The sequence below is a fragment of the Branchiostoma belcheri genome, unplaced genomic scaffold, assembly GCF_001625305.1.
Source record: "Branchiostoma belcheri isolate BF01 breed outbred unplaced genomic scaffold, Haploidv18h27 scaffold232, whole genome shotgun sequence".
Taxonomy (NCBI): Eukaryota; Metazoa; Chordata; class Leptocardii; order Amphioxiformes; family Branchiostomatidae; genus Branchiostoma; species Branchiostoma belcheri.
Genome location: NW_017803835.1, coordinates 262482 through 280593, shown reverse-complemented (window position 1 = coordinate 280593; position 18112 = coordinate 262482). Strand labels below are relative to the sequence as shown.

The 18112-nt window shown below is 43.2% G+C and overlaps 4 protein-coding genes across 5 annotated transcripts in view; 2 read left to right on the top strand and 2 right to left on the bottom strand.

The window, feature by feature from the left end:
• LOC109470779 overlaps nt 1-3723 on the bottom strand; it is a 6429-nt gene extending 2706 nt beyond the window's left edge. Inside the window, exons 1-5 of the mRNA XM_019769855.1 lie at nt 3525-3723; nt 2032-2223; nt 1261-1425; nt 782-930; nt 255-378 (exon numbers count right to left, since the gene is read on the bottom strand). Of these exons, the coding sequence (XP_019625414.1) occupies nt 255-378; nt 782-930; nt 1261-1425; nt 2032-2197 (604 nt within the window). The 5' untranslated portion in view covers nt 2198-2223; nt 3525-3723. The remainder of the gene's footprint in view (nt 1-254; nt 379-781; nt 931-1260; nt 1426-2031; nt 2224-3524) is intronic.
• Nucleotides 3724-4492: 769 nt separating this feature from the next.
• LOC109470786 lies at nt 4493-7907 on the top strand. 2 transcript variants are annotated; one of them, XM_019769862.1, is made up of 5 exons: nt 4493-4805; nt 5448-5542; nt 6153-6269; nt 6812-6934; nt 7506-7907. In XM_019769862.1, exons 2-5 carry the CDS (start codon nt 5465-5467, stop codon nt 7653-7655), a joined length of 468 nt encoding a protein of 155 aa, XP_019625421.1. In that variant the 5' UTR covers nt 4493-4805; nt 5448-5464; the 3' UTR covers nt 7656-7907. The 2 variants fall into 2 exon arrangements, with proteins under 2 accessions (XP_019625421.1, XP_019625422.1); XM_019769863.1 differs by having other exon boundaries at nt 4523-4573.
• Nucleotides 7908-8348: 441 nt separating this feature from the next.
• LOC109470778 lies at nt 8349-9444 on the bottom strand. Its single transcript, XM_019769854.1, has 3 exons — nt 9367-9444; nt 9004-9111; nt 8349-8660 (listed from the first exon to the last, which is right to left on the bottom strand). Exons 1-3 carry the CDS (start codon nt 9442-9444, stop codon nt 8469-8471), a joined length of 378 nt encoding a protein of 125 aa, XP_019625413.1. The 3' UTR covers nt 8349-8468.
• Nucleotides 9445-10878: 1434 nt separating this feature from the next.
• The window catches only part of LOC109470787 (2-oxoisovalerate dehydrogenase subunit beta, mitochondrial-like), a 25594-nt gene continuing 18360 nt past the window's right edge, over nt 10879-18112 (top strand). The window contains exons 1-5 of the mRNA XM_019769864.1: nt 10879-11036; nt 13334-13411; nt 14057-14125; nt 17306-17439; nt 17800-17955. Coding sequence (XP_019625423.1) covers nt 10886-11036; nt 13334-13411; nt 14057-14125; nt 17306-17439; nt 17800-17955 — 588 coding nt within the window. The 5' untranslated portion in view covers nt 10879-10885. The remainder of the gene's footprint in view (nt 11037-13333; nt 13412-14056; nt 14126-17305; nt 17440-17799; nt 17956-18112) is intronic.

Genomic DNA, 18112 nt, shown 5'->3' with positions numbered 1-18112 from the left:
TGTGTGTGTGTGTGTGTGTGTGTGTGTGGGTGTGAGTGTGTGTGTGTGTGTGTGTGAGTACGGTGTGTGTATGTTTGTGTGTGTGTGTGTGCAAGTGTGTGTGAGTGTGTGTGTGTGTGCGTGTGTGTTTGTGAGTACGGTGTGTGTGTGTGTCTTTGTGTGTGCCTGTGTTCACTCCCCAATCCTAATAATTTTGATAATTTCTCATAACTTTGAATAAATAAAAAATAAATAGACAAAATTATCCCACTCACCGATCCTGTCACACTTGAGTGTTTTCGCCAGCAGTGCGTTAGTTGAGAAGCAGACCCCGTGGGAGTTATACCCGTACGCCACTCCAGGCAGAACCCCGGGGTAACAGAACGCCGTGAAGTTTTCCTGGAAATGGGCCGATACAAGAAAATACCAAAAGACCAAAGGCACCATTTTATAATGGATTGTACACTCTATAATGATAAGCGCCTATTGCTGTTCACCTTTCTTTCCGCTTGTTCAATTGATTTCAATACGTTAGATCCTATAGATAAATCCTATAGATAAACTACATTCTCAGGGGAGATAACCAATACAGTGTTCAAATAGGAAAATACATTAAAGAATGTTTCGATCTTAGAGAACACATGTTAGAGAATAGTTAACCTTTATTGTTACATCATGCATATACTCTGTACGTAAGATGACGTTATCCACACATGTATTTAGCTTTGTTAGATCTTTAGTTAAGTTGTAGAAGACCATACCAAAGTCTCTGTACTTTTTTGTTGTGTCAATAAAGAATCACCTCGGGCAAAACGTCTCCGTTCGGCAGCCGGTAGGGTTTGACGTTCGCCACGAGGACGTAGCCGAGCTTTTGGATGTTCGCGTCGCAATCCTCGTTGTGAGCTAGCAGCCGGGGACCGTTGCAGAAGTTCAGGAAAACTGACGTACAACCTTTTGAAAAAAGAACAAAATTTATTTAAGATCCAACACGAAGAATGTTCTCACCTAGAGCTTTCGACCAATCACTCTGGTCTTCTTTCGTGAGAGTATACTATAAGAATTTTTTTTTCTTTTTTAGCAAAAATTAGCAAAAGTCAGTCAAGTTGAACTTCTAGGCCTTACTGTGAAACCTGAAATAACACCTGAAATAAGGACTAAACTTCCCTTCCAACACTAGTACTGGAATGAGTGTTGGAAGGAATTCTATCTGGAATTCCAGTGTTGGAAGGAAAGTGCAGTCATAATGACTTGTACCAACACAGATGAACTTTCAAAACTGACCTGAGGTTTCGTCCACGTTTTGCTGTTTGGACTTGAGCATGAGAAGCATCTCCGGACGACAGTGCAGGAGAAACAGGTGCTCAAACGACACCTGCGCACCTTCTGCCGTGCCCTGAACCTCCTCTATGTACTGTGGGTAAACCGACTGCGCCACCTGCAAGTACCCTTCGGAAAACAAAACTGTAGATTGTAAAGTTTACACACACAGGCACGCTTGCATACGCACACACACACACACACACATACACATACACGCACACACATACATACAAACATACATGTACATACACACACACACACACACATACACACACACACGCACACATACACACACACACACATGCACATATATACACATGCGTACACACACATGCACACACAAACACACACGCATACGCACACACACGCGCGCGCGCCCGTGCACATGCACACACGCACACCCTGTTTCTTGTTCTTGACCATCTCTAGAGCTAATACTACTGGACGCTCTCTTAGAAACAAAAACGCCATCTCCATCCCCCCAGCCAGAACAAAAAGACTCCAGAACTCGTTCCTTCATCAGTCTATCAGACTCTACAATCAGACTGTGTAATCAGAACTTGATATACCGGCCTAGGATGTACACTTCATACGAGTAATATGTACTATGTAAATATGTTATGTGTTTATTAATGTAATGATGTAAATACCAATCTCATTCAGGCAACATTATAATTCTATAATATTGTACGTCTGCGATGTTGGCATGGAAATGAAGAAGAATTGACCTACCTTCGTACACCTGCCTTCCCTCGGCGGAGTTTAGGAAGGGCAGAAGGAGGTTCCTGAAGTTTCGGTACTTCTCCAGAAACTCCCGGATCTGTCTGCCGAACGTCCTGCCGACCTGCCGACCGACCTCCCGGTGCGACCCGGTAACGTGCAGGACACGCAGGGACATGGCTGATCAGGGCTGCACACTCAAACCTGCTGTAACACAGGAGAAAGGAGTAACTCTGACCCCCGGGAATCGAAACCCCTTGTGGGGTGGTGTGGCGTAGCGGCAGAGTGCTCGACTCGGAATCAAGGGGTCCCGGGTTCGAGTCCTGACATGCCACCGATCTTGTGCCCTTGGGAAAGAAAGACACTTTCCTCACTTCGCTCAGGTGAAAATAAGTATTGTATTGTCCCCTGTGTTGGTGGCGGCATTAATATAAGTTTGAAAAACTTGAGTGTGCCGTCACCACGTCTTGTGATTACATGTTGGAAATTATAAATAAAAAAAAATTAAAAAAAACGCGCCGCTCGCAACTTGCCGCCCGACCTCCCGGTGCGACCCGGTAACGTGCAGGACACGGAGGGACATGACTGCTTTATTTGTGCGACCTACACCGATGAAAGAAAACACTTATGAACGCAATCAGCAACAATACAAATGTAACATTACCTAAAACAATCTCAGAAATATATAGGCCAATATATAACGCATCACTTATAACGCATCCCTTAAAAGAAATCACATTATATCTGACTCAACCAACTGATGTAAATTATCATGTACATGTATTCCACGTCTTATACCACACTGAATCAGACACACAACATAGCGTAGTATTTATTGTGCAGTTAGTTTTATAAGCACCAGCTTGCAACCCCGACGCTCTAACACTCCTCTAACAATTCGGCTAAAACTAAAAGGGCTAGACCCATCACTGTTACACTGCTGCTTAGGGATGCAGACTCTAACCTGTAGTATATACAATATGGAACATTATAGCTAGCCTCCATAGCATGCCAAAAAATGGAGGTTTTGGGGGTCTTCAGGTTCTTTGGGAGCTTTAATGTGCTATTTTCTGATTGCATATAGACAACATAGCCGGCCTGGTTGAATTACCCCCGTCTTTAAAACTAGGCTAATCAGAAAACAGTCGAAGGCCACCAAACCCCAGTTCTATAAGCCTGCTCATGGAACATTATAGCCTGGCTAGGCCAGTGGTAACTCTATGTGCTGCTCTGCGCCAAAACTTACAGGCCTTACTGTTATACATTGTACTAGATACTATGACCTAGATCATCAGGCAAAAGTACTATACACCACAAGGGCCTTGCCTACATAATATATGTGAACAAAGCATCATGGGACATTAGAGTTGAGAACATCTGGAGTACTTGTAGAATAAAGTTTCAAGTCGACTCTCACTCCGACTGATCTATCTGCTTGAATCGAGCGTCTATGATAGCCATCCATAGACAAGAACGCACAACACTTACCATTATGACGTCCTTACCCTTACAGAGTAGAGTAGTCAGTTGTCTCGGCAGTCGGACCCCGAACCTCCAGTCCTAATTTGGGCCCCGCTCTTAAATTCACTTCACAGTCGTCTATATAAAGGTTTCTGTGGACGATCCAGAGTTTGGCACTGTTGCTGTCTTTGAAGGTGTTTATCTTGTATCCACGTTTGTCTGTTTACGACCAAACAAACACAGAAATTCAGCATCTGCAGGGAACAGAGCACACATGATGCAATACCGACAGACAGACTGACCCAGTGACCCGAAAGAGAACCCAACAGTGACGTCAGGATCAGGGATCCCCTCGGGCAAATGACGTCACCCAGGCAAATTATGGGAGCAGTCTTTCTTCTTTCACTTTCTTTCTTTCTTTCTTTCTTTCTTTCTTTCTTTCTTTCTTTCTTTCTTTCTTTCTTTCTTTCTTTCTTTCTTTCTCTCTCTTTCTTTTTCTTTCTTTCTAAATACTCTTTTCAATTCTTTCTTTCTTTCATTGTGGCTTTCTTTCTATCTCCTTTCCTCTCTCTCTTTTTTCTTAGGGGCCTCTTGACTGTACCTGAACAGTTACTGAGTTAGAGGGATGGTGTAGGCATAACAAGTCGTTTGGTGTGATACAGCACGTGTTTTCGAGGCTGATGTCTTTATACCAGCTGACCAAGTCAGGATCATACTCTGTAAAGAGACCTAAGGTCTCTCATTATGGCCACTAAACTGGCGAAATTAACAAAATTTGATCAAAGTAGGAAGGTTTAGACCCTACCTGTGCCTTCCAGCCCAAAAATCTCCAAGCTGGGACCAAAATGTTCAAGAGAAAAAAGGATTTTCAAAGATATCAACTAGGAACTACAACTTCCCATTTTGGGGCCTCTGAGTACTCCGTGACCCGTGACGTCACTCCTGTAACATGATACCGCCGGCCTATCCCAGTAATGCAAAGCGACCCCTGGCGGCGAGCCCGGTACTGCAGAGTCAAAACAACATTGCGCAGTTTGTAATACAGACCTCTACCTGAACATAGCAAGCAAGGTCTCCCTACACATATACTCAGGTTAGTATATATCGAGTGAACGTAATTATATCATATATATGGTGACAGAAGTCTAAATCCCTCCTGCTATAAAATGGCAACGTGATGTAACCCAACACCAGTCACTATGGTGACAGACGTCTGGTTTAGGTCATTCAGAGTCAAAACAACATTGCGCAGTTGGTAATACCGGCTTGTATTTGGATCAGAAACAAGCAACGTGGTCCCAACACATTCCGTGTCGCATACTCAGGTTAGTACATATCAAGTGTACGTATGTTTCTTATTCGTTGCTCTGGATAGCGATGAAGTACATTATATACAACCAAGAATGCAAACCGGCATGATTGCACAGGGCTAGCTAGCCCTACTGATACGACAGTGCATTCAATTTGAAACTAGAACAATTTAAATAGGACAACGTTAGAGACCGGGGTCTCTTGCACTGAGGTGCAGTTACTGCAGTGCTCTAGTTCAGAAAGAATGTCGATCTTTATAATAGCTATAATTTTTATACATGTACAGTTATCGTTAGAGAGATTGGATGTTGTCGTGATGGCATTAAGCGCACTGGAAAACATGGCAAACTGATATCGATATTGATTTCGCTCAGTTTGTGTTAATCTACAGTCAAGATAGGACGCCGCCTGTTACATGTATTTTCGTATATAAACTGGGAATGGAGCCAACATGCATGTATATAGTACAACCTAGACCTAGCTGTGTGTGTGGGAGGGTCGGGGGGGGGGGTATACTAGTAATACGCCATACAGTTCACTGCAGTAAATGCCAAAATAATAATAGTTTTTTTATTAACTTTAAATAGCGGAAATGCGTGTATACTATAGATGTGATGTATACTGAAGATACTGCGTATTTTTGTTGCTGAAACAAGACAAGTCAGAGCGAAACATGGCAGAGAAAAGCGACGAAAAAAGGGTTCCGAGATCCAAGAAGCCGTTCAAGAGACCGTACATCAAGCCTTGGAAGGTTTGTTTGTTTGTTTGTTTGTTTATCAATTTTTTGTACCAACATACGATACAACGAAACAAGCAACCGTTTTCTTTAGCGACATCGCATTTTTGCCTCACAGACATCATGCAGTGCTATTGCATATGGCTGATTGAACTTACTACATATAATCTTGTATCTTGAATATCATTATATAATATAGTACTGCATTTTCATTGTTGCGAACAGTACATATGTAACGGTTAGTTAATAGTGAAAATATGTAATTTGTATGTTTGCGAGGGAGACAATGACAATGACAAACAATCACCTGTTTTGCCCCCCTCTTCATTTTGTTATGAAAAGCCAAATAAAGAAATCAAAACCGGAAGTTCAACTGCAGTACCATAACAAGCCGCCAGTGGGTCCAAAATCTATTCAGTTGCAGTTCACATCAAGACCTACCCACCTACCTAATATAAAGACAATCCATCTTAGCCTTCTTGAGTTATCGTGTTCACACACACACACACACACACGCACACACACACACACGCACACACACACGCACACACACACACACACACGAACGCCAACGAAAACATAACCTTCTTGGCGAAGGTAATAACGTTAAGAGACCACCTTACAGGTAAAAGACGAGTCGGCTTTCCAGGTGAAGATCCCGGTATGTCACGGGGAGTCTCTCTTACTGGACCGGACAGACAGACTGGCGATTGCCGTGCCACGGAGCACCATCACTGAAGACGTGAGTTGGTTTTATCTGTGCCATTCTTTCATAGAACTGTCGTAGAGTGAAACCTGTAAATACTGTAGCCCCCATAGCAGGCTTATAGAACTGAGGGTTTGGCGGTCTTCGGCTGTTTTCTGATTAGCCTCCGTAGCAGGCTTATAGAACTGGGGGTTTGGTGGTCTTCGGCTGTTTTCTGATTAGCCTCCGTAGCAGGCTTATAGAACTGGGGGTTTGGTGGTCTTCGGCTGTTTTCTGATTAGCCCAGTTCAAAAAACGGGGGTAATTCAACCAGGCCGGCTATGTTGTCTATATGCAATCAGAAAATAGCACATAAAAGCTCCCAAAGACCCTGAAGACCCCCAAAACCCCCAGTTTTTGGCAAGGTATGGAGGCTATACTGTACATAGTGTCTATCTTCTCTGTCACAACCAGCGGAAACGTATTGAGCTAAAACTGGATCGAGATCACGTTTAAGACTGAGGTTATGTTTCTTGTGTTTGTTATGTTTATGTTTGATATGTTTGACCTCCTTGGTTTTTGACGTCATCTTGTTTCAGATGAGCGCAGAGGCTTGGGTTCGAGCCTACATGCGCATGCGCAACGCTACTGTGAACTACGACAGAATTTTCCTGGAGATCGTCAACTATTTGGAGAAAGGACCGGAGGACTTCGACAAAATGGTGGGTTCTCCCTGTACTGTCATTCACCGCTTTGTTTTCGCTATGTTTATGTTTACCGAAGGAAACATTGTTTTTGCTCATTTTCCTCTTCTTCCGTTCCAAACACATGAAAAACATCTATATTTTTGTAACTAGAGCTTAAAATGGTGACAGTAGTCTATATCCCTCCTACTATAAAATTGCAACATTATGTAACACAATACAAGTTACCATGGTGAGCGACAGATCTGGTCGACCGGTCCCGGGCAGAGGTCAGTGTTTGGAACGGAAGAGAAAGAAGAAGAAGAAACAGAGCAAAAACAATGTGCTTTCCTTCGCGATCGGTAAACATAAACATTCTCAAACTTGAGCTTTATATCGCTACGAATAAAAACAAATTGGAGAAGGTTTTGTGTTTAAATCATATTACCTATTTATCATGATTTCATGTTACTTGTATGTACCATATATACATTTGAGTTACTTTAGTTTTATTTGACTTATGTTGTCAAGTTGGGTGGTTCACTTCTTTTGTTACTTTTCGTTTGTTGAATAAAAAAAACAAAACCATTCTCCCTCCCCGCCTATCCAGGACGTGGTAGCGCTGGTTGAAGCCCTGGTGGAACACGCGGAGTCGGCAGAGATTTACGACATGGAGATGTGGAGACGGAAGCTGTGGCAGATCAAAGTGTGTGCCGGCTGGGAGGAGTGCTACCAGATATGGTACGACTACAGCGACTAGGGAGCAGGCCCCGGACGCACAGTGGTTCTTCACTGCAAGAAACTTTTGACTGAAAAAGTTGTTATTATATTTTTCCTTAGGGACTGGATATGGGTGTTAGATTTATGCCATCACTAAGTAACCTGAAGAATTGTTACCGGAGAGACTGAGCCTGCGTGTAAACTGTCTTTGCTTTTAAGTTTGAAAGTTGTAAAACACACACAAAAAAAAAAACAGCCGTCCGTCACTCTCCATGATCCCATGAAAGTTGTCGTCACCTTTATTCATAATCGTTATGTTAGACCTGCACCTGCACGGACTACCGAAAAACTGTTGCGTCACACGGCGGGGGCTGCGCGTCTTTCCCGCCATTCGAACGCGTTCGAAACTTCGATTCCGCGTTCGAAAGTTCGACGCGTTCCAATGTGCGCCCGTACAGAAGCGGAAATCGAAACCGCGTTCTTAGAACGCATTCGAGAGTTCGGACGACACAGTGTGACAAAACTAGAGTTTGCGGTTCATCATGATAGATAGTAGATCTATCGTTCAGTCTTACTTTTTCTGAAGCCTTGTTGTTTCTTTGCCGAACCTTTTCAGATTTTATTGAATATCGAGTGGCATGTCACATTAAGTGCATGAAATATGTCAAGGATTTACAACTTGCGCCCAATTATTACCAATAGATAGCACAAAATCCTACATACTATCTGCATCATTAGCGATAAAATACAGCATAAAAACTTATCACATCAAGAATACAACATCATAAAACCGCTATATACAACGATCAGGTCTTAGACGGGTACAAAAGACTGTTCGTTTTTTAATAAAGTTTCATTTCCAACCTACGTCGGTCTGAGTGAACTCCAATGCTGCGGTTTCTAAGTCCGGCAGGTTGAGCAGGCGAGCCGTCCGTGCGATACTGGCACAGCTGGACTCCCCGAGCTCGCACAGGACACGCTCCCGACACAGGGACAGGGCGGACGGGAAACGGAGCTTCTTAGCAACGCCTGCCACGCGGAACACCTGAAACATGCGTGAACAGTTTCATCAGGTTTGTAAGACGCTGAGTAAAAAGACTCTTTTTACACAACCAAGTCTGGCGTCGGTGGCGCAACGGTTAGAGCGTTGGACTCGGAACCGAGAAGTCCCGGGTTCGATACTCACCGTGCCCCGATGTTGTGCCCTTGGGAAAGGCACTTTACACGACTTCCCCACCTGTACGATGGAGTGACGCCCACCGAGCCTCTTGGGCTAATCTGTCTAACTGTGTGCCAAAAACACACTACGGATTTGGTGCACCGATGTGACAACATCTGCACATTTGTCACTGAGAGCCGTTAATTTTTTTTTCAAGTCTTTAATTCACCTTAGACATATCTGAGGACACGCGTCCCGTCTTCAGCATCTTCAGAAGGCTGCTAAAGTCTTCAGTACGGATCCCTTCTTCCAGGGTGATGACTGTCTTTTCCTCCGTCTGAAAAAGTGGGTTCCTTTCATATCTTAAACCTGTCGTAATCTTAAAATGGAAATGTGCTATCATGAAAGTTCATCTGTTTTCCAAGGTCTAGTTCTGAAGATATTGACTTTTTTACATGTTTGGAGAAGAAGAGGAAACTGAGCAAAAACAATATGTTTCCTTCTGCGAACGTAACATAATTACTTGAATTGTCTGTGCAGCCAGTCTCTCACGGAAATAGTCGCTCTGTGTATAAAGTAGGCTCTTCCTAACGCAGATAGCCGTGCCCTCGCTGTCTACAATGTACACTTTTAAGATTGAATCAAAATTATCCCTCTTAAACAGGCACATTTCAACTTTCGTCTCAAACAGCCTCCGTAGCAGGCTTATAGAACTAGGTTTGGTGGTCTTCGGCTGTTTTCTGATTAGCCTCCGCAAAGGCTTATAGAACTGGGGGTTTGGTGGTCTTCGGCTGTTTTCTGATTAGCCTCCGTAGCAGGCTTATAGAACTGGGGGTTTGGTGGTCTTCGGCTGTTTTCTGATTAGCCTCCGCAGCAGGCTTATAGAACTGGGGGTTTGGTGGTCTTTGGCTGTTTTCTGATTAGCTAGCCTCCGTAGCAGGCTTATAGAACTAGGGTTTGGTGGTCTTCGGCTGTTTTCTGATTAGCCTCCGTAGCAGGCTTATAGAACTAGGAGTTTGGTGGTCTTCGGCTGTTTTCTGATTAGCCCAGTTCAAAAAACGGGGGTAATTCAACCAGGCCGGCTATGTTGTCTAACGTTATATGCAATCAGAAAATAGCACATAAAAGCTCCCAAAGACCCTGAAGACCCCCAGTTTTTGGCATGCTATGGATGCTACGTCTCAAAGGGGTAATTGGAATTTGCGGAAACGAACGGTTTTGCATTCTTTGGATGACCTTGCAATGGTGAGGCTTGTTTGTATCGTTCGGCAAAATGTTCGAACATGGTTGCTAGGTAACGCCAATGTTGCGTTTTTTTCCCTAGTGACGTCACCATTAAAGCAAAAGTATAGCCAACATCGTTTTAAACCACACAAATGATCTGAGCTCTTGAACGAAAGTTTTATGCATAAATATTAGATTCTTTATTGACACAACAAAAAGTACAGGGACTTTTGTATGGTCTACAACTAAAGATCTAACAGCGCTAAATACATGTGTGGATAACGTCATCTTACGTACAGAGTATATGTATGCGGTAACAGTAAAGGTTTAAGTATTCTCTAACATGTGGTCTCAATATTGCAACGTTCTTGCGTGTCTCAAATGAAGTACATAGTGTAGCAATTTCAACTAAAGCTGCTAAGATTGTTGCAAACTCCTGTTGTCGAATTGGCGTTGAAATTTCTGCAGTACCTGTATAACCTGCTAGATGGCATGCTCGATCATACTGTGGATCATACTGGTGCTAGTATACGACGGTGTCTGCGGTGATGCACATACAGACACACGCAAACACTCACGCACAAACACACACACACATGCACACGCACACGCACACACACAAATACACACACACACACACACACACATACTCACGCACACACATGTAAACACACACGCACACACACACACACACACACACACACACACACACACACACACACACACACACACACACACACACACACAAAAAGCTATAAAAAGTCAAAACAAGTAAATTTCTTCCTATTTGAATTTCCCGCCATTGAGTCACGCCCCTCCACGCCCCCCTGTAGTGGGGTCAAACTCCGGTCACAGCACATGCGTACTCTGTTCAAAACCGTGCCAAGATGGCGGTGTGTGGTGTACTTTTGCGATGTGGGCGTCTTTCCCGGCCGCTTTCTGGCCGAACTGCGGCTTTAGGAGCTCTTCTGAGCGCTTCGGGAAGAAGAGAGGCGTCCGCGCTATCTTATGTACCGGAGACAGCTCCCAGCGACTTCGGTAAGTGGCGAAATATGCAGCACATATGAGTGTGTTTGTAGGAGGGAGGGGGGTACTAGTATATCAATCAAAATGTCAAGCCCATCTATACATTTACTATAGTCAAGTATTAAGGCACCAAGAGTAAATACCTAGAGAGACAAATGGACAATGAACAGACACAACATCGGTTCAGGTGAATGGACAGTTGCTAGAAGAATCAACTGAAGAAAAAGATTTGGGAATCTATGTCTGTAATTCATTGAAGCCTTCACTTCATGTGGCATGCTCAGTGAAAAAAGCCAACCGAATGTTGGGATTGATTAAGAGGAATATAAACAACAAATCAGTGGAAGTTGTCACCAGACTGTACAAAGAAATGGTGAGGCCACACCTGGAGTACTGCGTCCAGGTGTGGTCCCAATGGCTACAAAAGGAAATAGACCGTTTGGAAGCGGTGCAAAGAAGGGCAAGTAGACTCATCCCCAGCTTACGGGGCTTGACATATGAGCAACGGCTGAAAAAAATGACATTGACAAACGCCTGGTCTAAACCTGTGAAGGTAAGGTCAGGCGTCCCCCAGGGCACGGTACTAGGTCCCCTCTTATTTTTAATATATATCAATGACATAAATGAAGGTATAACATCACAACTACGTTTATTTGCCGACGATTGTTTACTGTACCACCCCATTGTAAAGGAAGAGGATCATCACACATTACAGAATGATCTTGATCTACTATGCAGATGGCCAGATCGCTGGCAATTGCGCTTTAATGTGAAGAAATGTTCCATTATCCATATACACAAGTCTAAAAAAGCTCCAAAACATCTGTATACAATGTTCTCTGAGCCCCTTGAGATCAACACACAGCACCCGTATCTTGGAATCATACTCTCACACAACTTAAAATGGAACTCACACATTGAATACATAACAGCAAAAGCCAACAGCACTCTGGGTTTCTTAAGGAGAAATCTGAGGGGGGCAAGCAGAGCAATCAGAGCCCAGGCATACACCTCAATTGTGAGACCCCAGCTGGAGTATGCTTCGACAGTTTGGGGCCCTCACAAGCGACTACATGCACAGACAAACAAACTTGAAGACAAAGTAGAGGCAGTACAGAAGCGAGCCGCTAGGTTCGTTACTGGAGATTACAGACCAACAACAAGCATGTCAGATACACTGAGAACACTTGGATGGCCTTCCCTGCATCAACGCAGGCAGCAAGCCAGACTTGTACTAATGTATAAAGCAGTAAATAACATGGTAGCCATTCCTATACACAACATTCTCACCAAAAACACAAACATTACAAGAGGACATCACTCACGCTTCATCACCATCCCATGCAAGACAGAAGCATACAGAGCCCAGTTATTTCCCTCGAACCGTCATCGAGTGGAACACACTACCAGGTACACTCATATCTTGCACATCCCTTGATGCGTTTAAGGCGGGATTGGCCAGTCACCTTGGCCTCTCCGCCAATACCCAGCTGTAGGGTTATTTTTGCTTTCTGGTGTGGCTTTTGTATATAGTTGCACATTTCGGTTTCTTCTTTTTGCAATTTATTATTTATAGAGCATTTTTCATTTGTTTGTATATTTTTGTTGCGCACCACCACCTGCCACACCAGCTGCACCTCCTTCCCGGGACGTGATGTGCCGTGAGGCACTTTGTCCCGTATCATGTAGATGTAGATGTAGACAACTCTGGCTGTAAGGCGCTTCCGCGGGGATATGTTAGAAGTCTTCAAGATTCTCAAGGGAAAGGAAGGAATTCGCAAGGAGGATCTATTCACACTGGCAAGTAACCCCTATGCCACAAGGGGCCATCATCTCAAATTGGAATTGCCACTTGCTAAGTTGAATATCAGGAAAAAATTCTTCAGTGTCAGAGTGATCCAGGAATGGAACAAGTTGCCACCGGAGACGGTGAATCAGACGTCAGTAAACAGATTCAAGAGTTGCATCGACGAATACATACGGAAGAAGATGACCATAGGAGCTACTAAGGGCTACCCGCCTACTGGCTCCTGATTCAATTCAGGTAAATTCAGGTAAATTCAGGTCAATGAGGTCACTGTTTGGAGAAGAAGAAGAAGAAACTGAGCAAAAACAATATATTTCCCATCTGTAAACATAATAATAAAGCAGGGATACTAGTAACTGATATTTGTGCAAAGGACGAGACAAGTAAGTTAGTGTGTTTTTGTTAGTAGTATTTACATATACAAGACATGTTTCCATTGTTTCACCAACCAGATGAAATTATTATTTTTTAAACCTGACCCCGTTTGACCTTCTGTCCCCAGGTGAGACGACGAAGATGAACCTGTTCCAGTCTATCAACTCAGCCATGGACGTCGCGCTGGCCTCCGACCCCACCGCAGGTCAGAGGTCACATGTATAAGCATCTAATAGATCCATTCACCTTTCACGGATCGCATAAATACTTATGTCTCAGGGGGACATTTCGAATAGAAATTACGTCAGAGGGGGACATTTCGAAAAAACACCGTTTTAGAACTGTCTGTCCCCTGTGCTGTCCCCCCGGGCAGATGTCCCGATGGACTTTAGTAATATAATAATTTACGACGTCTTTATTGGTTTTCCAACCACAAACATACATATGCAGGAAAGACACAAGTCTCCCTGAATTGGGAAGTTTGTTACAATCAACACATAATACAGTACAATCGATGAACAATAAACAGTAGTAAAATACAGCATAAAGATAACAAAATTGGACTCAGATACAGCATGGGGTAGCTTATGAAACAGACTCGTTGTACAGTTTTATTGCACAGTGAACAAATGACCTTTTCAGTCACTTAGTCCTGGCTACTAATTCAGTCCTAATTTCTGAAAGTTCCTGACCTGTGCCAGTACAATAAGTCTAAAGCTTATCAATACTTCACTGAAAGGTGGCTGTCCTTGTTTCCTTCCTCCCAATCTCACCATTTGTCCGATTCTGTTATCTGAGAACAGAATGCATACCATCGCAGTAAACTTATTATTGTAACATTCCACCACAGTCATTTTTGGGGAGGACGTAGCCTTCGGTGGAGTCTTCAGATGTACCGTGGGACTGGCAGACAAGTATGGTGAGTTTCGTTTGTTTGTTTGTTTGTTTATTTGTTGGGCATCTCATGATGTGATTGGGCCGGAGGCCCCATCGCGGAGAATTGCGACGGACGTATTCATCCGCTGCGACTTCCGGTCTCACTTCCGCCCGCTAGAAGAGAGGACGTGCTCACCCCTAGGCGCGGCAAATTCAAGCCTCGTCGGTCTCCCTTCCCATTCGCGCATCTCACCGCAATATTTCGCCCCAACTTTCCGGCAGTTCTGTTTAATGGACTTTGACTTAATTGTGATCTACACTTAGCTTACAAAAAAATGTAATGGAGCGTGTTAAAGAACCTGTCATACTTGTTGATGAGTCTATTCTGCCTTTAAATGGTATGTTATGGTTACTACTTAATACAGGAGTGGTATCAATATCATCTTATGTGGAGGCAAAACTTGCCAGGACTTGAGTTAGTTAGGCAGGAACCCTGCCATGTGTTTACAGCACTTGTAGTTGTACTCTGTGTGTGCTCATGATGAGTTAGGCAGTTTTGTATCTCAGTGCTCCTTGGAATGGATGATAGAGTTAGGTGAATGCAGACTGTGGTGAGCAGTACTTGGTGCTTTAGGATGGTCTGGTAATGGTTACTATTACTATCATATTAATCGTTAGGCCACACCAAGTAAATTTTATGGATGACGTCCGCGCGCGCATTGATTTTGGCCTGTTCCTAGAAAAAAAAACAAGAAATTCTGCTTCCTGTAACTATGACCAAAGAGTCACTACAGTGCCTCAAATCGTCAGATTGACGTGAAACCCGTAACGCGAAAACAGGACAGGACGACAACTGCTGTTTCACCTGATTTATTGCTGTTTTGATGATGAATAAGACTTCTTGCTTGTTACACTGTGTCACCTCATTCAATTTGTGTCCGAACATTTGTCATCTCTTAGTATATTTCTAATCTAGGCATCTTGTTTTTTAGAGCCTTTCTTGTTTTTTTTTCGCCCTCTCGCATTAGATTTAGGGTCTCCAAAGGACGTCATCCATAAAATTTACTTGGTGTGGCCTTACGATAAATACATAAAATACAGTCACATAAGGTTAGTGTTAAAGACAAGACATGGGCATGGTTAAAAGTTTGTAGGGAGTATTCAACAAAGATCGCTGGAAACACGTGGTTGAATATACACATGTGCTGTGTAGTTGTTTTTTTGCTTTGAGATGTTGTCCTCAGCTGGCCTGAAGCCAGGTACAGCTGTTACACAGTAGTATGATTAGTGTCTGAGTCTGTATTGTGATTAATGTCTGAGCGTTTAAGTATCTGGAGTAAGTAACACTAACCTTTGCAGGTTTCTATAGTATAGTGCAGCACTACTTTGTGCCCATACTATACTTTTGACTAGAGGGTTCGCCCGTAAATACTGTTGTTATGTGGCCTTAACCCAGGTAAAGCTGTTACAGTAGTATGATTAGTGTCCAAGTCTGTATTATGATTAGAGTCTGAGCGTTTAAGTATCTGGAGTAACACTAACCTTTGCATAATGTGGTGTGACGTCAGCAGTATACCACATACAGGGACAACATGAGCTCAGCAAATCCTGTTATTGTTCAGCAATGCTTCTTACTTAATATCTTACTTTTCCTTCTTACTGAGCTGAACCTCTAGCCTGGGTGCCAGACGCATGTAGAACACTAGGCTCAAAGTTATCCTGTGTGCTGTGGCACTGATGATCTTCAAACTTTAGAAGATAATACAAAACTGGAAGAGTATTTTTGCTACTGTTAGTTTATGTTTGATATATTCCCTGTGTGTCGTGTGTGTGTACATGTACATGTCAGAATGGACCACAGGAAGAATAGCTACGGTTTGTATGCTGATTGTGGATCCTAATAAAGTCAAAGTAATGTTGAAAACAAAGCCTGGAGGGAATACAGAGTCAAACTTGAGCCCTCTGTCTTCTCTGTCTTCGTCTTGACCTTTTCGTAAAAGTTTTACTTTGATTTAAAATACTTGAGAGCCTAGGAAATACATGTTGGCAGGTCAGATACAGTAAGCTGCTTCTCATCACCTAACAGACTGTTTGTTTCATACTCATAGTTTCTCAGCATATAATTGGTCAGGACTCGAATCAGAATCAAAACTGATCATAAAGAACTGGTTTATTAGTTACATAAAACATTAAAAAGCATATCATTGTAGCCCTAGGGCTAAATTGCAACACTTGTATATTAATAATAATAGTACAATCATGCAAAAATCATCTCAGAAGACTGCCTAATACTTAGCTTACTCACATTTATAAGTCATATTCTCCAATATGTTTCACCAACGAGACAAAACACCTGTTGATACCAATTTCTGTAAAAACACAATAATTTTTTCAATCTTAAGGCCACGCCCTACATATGGCCTCAAGGCTGTAGTATGAAACCTTACCTTTTCCTTTTCCAATTCAGAATTCAATTTATTTTTATTGTTGTTAAATCCAAGAAGCAAAGAATTGGGTTGATGTAGCCCCACATGGCTTCACAGGAGCTAACTGCTCTCTAGCCTGGTACTTAGTCCTAAATGCCAGTTTAGATCTGACACACTCCCTCCCAGCTAGGGGTAACTGATACATGTACATCTCTACTGGCTTTACTGGACTTTAGAGGATTGAAACATCAACCTGTGATCTGCAGAAAAACACGTTCAGACTGTGGGGAACTTGGTAAACAACTTGGGAGTTCAGTCTGCACTCACAGTTAAAATCATTCTTTATTCCAAAATATGAAATTGGCTAAAGTAAAAGCCTAAAGACACAGCTAGCTGAACATGCAGGGGAACACTTACAAGTGCAGTACAGTAAAAAATGTCACACAATATTGTCAGTGTTTTTAAATATTACGTATGAGTAATAGTATCTATTGAACTCCTGTTTGAACAAAGATTTGATTTCTCAATTTTCTGGCAGGCAAAGACCGAGTGTTCAACACCCCCGATTGATTGGTGGTGTATTGGGTATTGATTAATTTATTTATTGATTGATTGATTGACGATTGATTGATTGATTGATTGCTATTCCCACCAGGTAAAGACCGAGTGTTCAACACGCCCGATTGATTGGTGGTGTATTGGGTATTGATTGATTGATTGATCGATCGATCGATTGATCGATCGCTTGATTGATTGCTTGCTTGCTTGCTTGAACAGATTGACTGCTATTTCTGCAGGTAAAGACCGAGTGTTCAACACGCCGCTGTGTGAACAGGGCATCGCAGGTTTCGGTATCGGCATGGCCGTTATGGGAGCTACCGCCATCGCTGAGATCCAGTTTGCAGACTACATCTTCCCTGCATTCGACCAGGTAACTCAGTTTAGGGCAACGTAGTAATACCTTGCAAACATACGTAATACTAATGTAATTCCTGATTTTTTCACTGTACCATTATGTTCACTGTTTTCACTGTCACTTCTGTACCATGAACTTATCATTACAGTTAACATTCCTGGACTTCCTTTTTCCTGCACCTGTCACCACCAATATATAGTTCCGTGAACATGTCCATTTTTCTGATGACGGTCAGACCGTGAACTTTTACTACTGTGAACATAAGTGAAATTACAGTATATGGTGACTAATCCCTCCAGCTCAGAGATGTCACCATGAAAACCAGGATGTCTACAGACCTGAAAAAAAAAATGTCGCTCTTTCCGTGTTCCTCAGATCGTGAACGAGGCAGCGAAGTACCGCTACCGGTCGGGGAATCTGTTTGACTGCGGCCGTCTGACCATGAGGGCCCCCTGCGGAGCGGTCGGTCACGGAGCGCTGTATCACTCACAGAGCCCGGAGGCTTTTTTCGCTCATGTTCCAGGCATTAAGGTGGGTCTGGGGAGGGAGGGAGGGAGAGAGGGAGGGAGAGAAGGAGAGAGGGAGGGAGGGACACGAAGCGCTGTACCACTCACAGAGCCCGGAGGCTTTTTTCGCTCATGTCCCAGGCATTAAGGTGGGTCTGGGGAGGGAGGGAGGGAGAGAAGGA

Excerpts from the sequence above, each read along its gene's own strand:
- LOC109470778 (XM_019769854.1), bottom strand. The coding sequence starts at position 9,444 with ATGTGCCTGTTTAAGAGGGATAATTTTGATTCAATCTTAAAAGTGTAC. Across the intron at positions 9,112-9,366 it reads GCGAGGGCACGGCTATCTGC|ACGGAGGAAAAGACAGTCAT; the intron begins GTTAGGAAGAGC and ends CCACTTTTTCAG. Across the intron at positions 8,661-9,003 it reads TGTCCTCAGATATGTCTAAG|GTGTTCCGCGTGGCAGGCGT; the intron begins GTGAATTAAAGA and ends CGCATGTTTCAG.
- LOC109470786 (XM_019769862.1), top strand. The coding sequence starts at position 5,465 with ATGGCAGAGAAAAGCGACGAAAAAAGGGTTCCGAGATCCAAGAAGCCG. Across the intron at positions 6,270-6,811 it reads GGAGCACCATCACTGAAGAC|ATGAGCGCAGAGGCTTGGGT; the intron begins GTGAGTTGGTTT and ends ATCTTGTTTCAG. Across the intron at positions 6,935-7,505 it reads CGGAGGACTTCGACAAAATG|GACGTGGTAGCGCTGGTTGA; the intron begins GTGGGTTCTCCC and ends CCGCCTATCCAG.